Genomic DNA, 4097 nt, shown 5'->3' with positions numbered 1-4097 from the left:
TTCTAGGGGACCTATTATGCGACCGCGAATAACCGCGTTTTGCGGGTGACGAGACCTTTGCTACAAACAAAACTTCCATCCAGACTGAAAGACGTAGACCACAAAAGTTTGTGTCTAGTCCTCATTTTACTTAAGTTAGCACATTGCTATAAGTTATCCTCAAAAACCTGAGCGACTATACACACCATATCAGACTCAACCTAACAAAATCACAATACGAATTAATTCGTACTTCCAGCAAATTGTAAGGCAAGACTAGAGAGCGTTCTGAGGTCACATACCTCAAAGTGATTTCCGCGACACCTTCCGCGTAGCGAATCACGGTGAGTTCCTATTTTCATGCTGATTTGCGTTAAATCCTATATTCCAAATCTAATGAAATCGGACGTAAGTTCGTAAATGATACATTGGCAATGGATCGCCAACTGTGTTCGGACTGACGGCCAACACTGGACATCACCTGACTGCTGATTTGCATGAATATTACTACTCACAATGAACAGTTTGTTGAAGAATGCTCACTTGACACAGTGACACTTGCAATGTTATATCCCGCCAAACCACTTGGCTTCATGCCAGCACGCATCACTTTGGATTCCTCCCACTTCCATCCAAAAGATGTTATTCATCGGAGATTTCATTCTTCGACACTTGATGCTGACTACTGTTCAATGAGGCCGTGGTGCTTTGGCGTTCGGTAGCAGGTTATCCTGCGAGCTGTGAATATGAATCGCAACCTACTGTTTTTCTACGTATATTCCTAAAAATATAATTCTGTGTCCGGACCCCGAGGTGCACTGCATGTGTTTCCAATCTGACTTTGCCCCACAACATACAGTTTCCAGGGCACTGGCGAAGACTGATGTCCCATTCAAACTCTGTCCAATCTCGTACTTGTCGGTTGTTTTCACAGACCACGAACACGAGGAAGGTTTGGAAAGTCACCATTTTTGTTTCCATGCAGATATTTCCCAAAAGATACTTACATGGTCCCGCAAACATAGGTGTTATGACGATTTTGACAAGGTCACGGATACACTGTCCGCTATCTCAGTTGCGCTTTCAGGTGTCGTTGCATTGCACTCTTTGGTAATAGGTGAATTTCTAATAATTTACTCAGGATTATAGTAGAGCGGCATTGCTGTTGGCGTTTGAGTAATTCTCAGTGGGCCAACTCCACTCGGGTCGGTTTAACCAGCAGCGCCCGATGCACCCTCCCCATATATCTGGACCCATTTCAAAAACTTTTCTTATAATATTTGGCACACTCACATCTTCATAATGAAGGTGAAATAAGCTGCCTTTCGGTTATCCGACACTAAGAAAGGGAGAGAAATCTTGAATTATTATTGAAAGGCTGAAACGTATTGGTTTGGGATCGCTTCCTGAAGCCTGTTTAACCTGCTCTTTCTTTCTTTTTCGGATCAAACATCTAGTGACGCACAAAATGTTCGTGGCAATTCCACATGCAGCAGCTCGTAATTCCAGTGACAATCATATTGGCCCGATTACGAAGATAACGCTAAAGATGCCGGGGCTTAGAATTTGTGCGAACGGCAGCCTTCTGTTTCCATCGCTGGCTAACATGGATTGGGTCGACGCACTAATTTTTTTCTCGAATGTACGAGAGTTACTAACAAAGTTGAGATATCCAGATGAACCGTTCAACATGAGGGCGAATACGTTTCAGTTTTTAATAGATCTTTGTGGGGAATTCCGCTTAGCTGGTCTCTTGCGACAGTATGACATTTCATTTATGAAATCACGTCACTTAGTAGTCGACGATCAGTAGGCCAGCATACTGGGAATTTCCACATGTTCTCCGACTTCTCGCAATCAAGAACAAGCAGAACGATTCCGGCGCCATCGTGCATGTTTTCTCACACCTCCGCGATATGGAAGCGTGTGACATTGTGTGCGCCGTTGCAGTGAAAGCCTTTGGCGTCGAAAACAAGTCAGTTCCTTGAGCCTATTCTCTCGGCAATATGCGGTCCCGGGAGAAGTTCTACGTAATCAATCAATAAGTCCTATTTCGCAGTGGGACAGTTTGATGAGTCCATAGTCCAAGAAGTAATTTCTCTTCTAATAATCTTACAAAACTGCATACTTTTTCCACAGCTTCCACCACAACAGGCGTCAAACACTTCCAATTGTGTTTTCCAGCCCTCTTAGCTGACATGATTGTTCACAAAATGTAGCGAACAGGACAAAAGCGGTTTTCCTACACGGGATCATTCTCCATACAAACAGCATGGACCCATGTGCTGTAATTAAACAGACTGCCCCCTTGCTTCTTCGCCATTCTGGTTGTGCAAATCTGGCGACGCAGTGACCAGCGCAGCTGGATATGCGTGCATAGCAAATGTATTAGGTTCCTGAGCGAAAGCTTCTCGACTTGAGTTGAAATATTGCTTTTGAAAAAGTCACAGGATGAGAAAACATGAGCCATGCCTTAAATAAGGGTAAACAAGATCAACCGACACTGCGTCCGAAGCGCGGGAAACTAAACAAGTTTGATCCTACTACGCGAGTTGATTCCGGGTTTCATAGTTTCGCCTTGTGAATCACCTATTATTTTGTGGATGTAAGCGAGGTTAACTTATGAGCAGCTCCGATTCGAATGTACCTCAAAAGATTTAACTAAACCATTTCGCACATTCCAATTCCCGTTGAGCCCCCGAGGGATCCGATTCCTTCACCTGGCCGAAAGCCGCGCAGTCGTTTCATTGTTTATGTAGGCTTACTGTAACTAAGCATCGTACGTGAATACATGAAATGGAGCAGCGTGAACTTCAGGATTTGCCGCGTTGGTGGAATTAATCTCATGATTCACGTGGACGCATCCAATGTATTTTGATTTGGGAGTTCGTAAAACGGCGGTCAATAGATTCGTTTTGAATAAACCAGCAGTTTACATCTAGTGCTCTTGCGATAAGCCCTTGTTGTACAAGCCGCCAATTGTAAGAATGGTATAGCTACCGTTGTTTTTTGTGGACACCAGTGATGTATTATCGGATTTTCCCCCACAAACTAGTGATTCGTTCAGTTGCAGGAGGAAATGGCTGATATAGACTGTTGGAGTGAAGAGGTAAGCACGGGAATTTTCGGGTATCGCTATTAGTTGAATTGATCGCAGTCCAAGACACAATACATAATGATGCATACTGTTTTCNGTTGCTGTCGGAACAGTAATAAGTATGTTGTTAAATTTTACATCCATCATCCTCCTAACTGATTGCTGAATTACTTTAAGCACACCAGTTATCCAGTTTGGCAGAAATCACCAGTGGTATATCACTGGTTTTTAATCACGCACGTTACCTAAATCGATACTTCACGTGATCCTATCCTAGGGCACACTTTCAGACCAATTTCAGTAGCGACTTAGATACAAGATCCCAAAAAATGAACCAGATATTCAAATGTGCTTTGAAAAAACGCAAGCATCTCAGTTTTCTCTCAACACCGTGCGATACGTCACACCACAAATGGCGTTTTCACAGAACATTTGGAATTATTCTCGAAGTTGTGATTGAAATATTGTATTGGAATGTATCTACCTCATTGTCGGCTTTTTGAACCTAGGTTTATATTTCTCATTTCAAGCAGGCAAGATGTCAAGTTGTGTACAAAATGCTTTCAGTTTAGCACCTCAACTGTAGTACGGTTACAATGCCGTAAATATGCATCTTCAAGAGGTGGCCGGCAAACGGCCTAAATCAGTCCAACCGTCGTTGTCGGATTACTCTGCGACAGTATAAATGAGGTGCGTTTCCTACTTGTTTACCATGAATGCGTATCTGAGACTGCCTCTAATTTGTCCGCTGGGAAAGAATTCATCAACCGCAAAAAACATGTTTAGTTTTGAATATGAATAAACTGAAAATTAAAAGACGCCCTTTCACCTTTACAAGCGTCGGACCCATAAATTTTGGAGCATAGAAAAAACGGTATTTTTGGCTCGTTGGTAGTTTGTGCAGGAAGTTTTGAGGAACATTTAGAAATGAAAATTTAAGCGTGGATGACTAAAGAACACGCCGGGCACTTGCCATCATCACTGGGATTGAGCGAAAGTCGCCTCATTGCTACCGCCAAAA

General features: G+C 43.0%; 1 protein-coding gene across 1 annotated transcript in view; it reads left to right on the top strand.

Moving 5' to 3' along the window:
* Positions 1-3058: 3058 nt before the first annotated feature.
* The window catches only part of T265_11762 (hypothetical protein), a gene marked incomplete at both ends in the record, with an annotated part of 6902 nt that continues 5863 nt past the window's right edge, over positions 3059-4097 (top strand). Inside the window, one exon of the mRNA XM_009178510.1 lies at positions 3059-3088. Within this exon, the coding sequence (XP_009176774.1) occupies positions 3059-3088 (30 nt within the window). The remainder of the gene's footprint in view (positions 3089-4097) is intronic.

The sequence above is a fragment of the Opisthorchis viverrini genome (assembly GCF_000715545.1).
Source record: "Opisthorchis viverrini unplaced genomic scaffold opera_v5_571, whole genome shotgun sequence".
NCBI classification, from domain to species: Eukaryota; Metazoa; Platyhelminthes; class Trematoda; order Opisthorchiida; family Opisthorchiidae; genus Opisthorchis; species Opisthorchis viverrini.
Note: the sequence above shows the minus strand (reverse complement) of the source record. Positions and strands in the feature narration are given on the sequence as shown.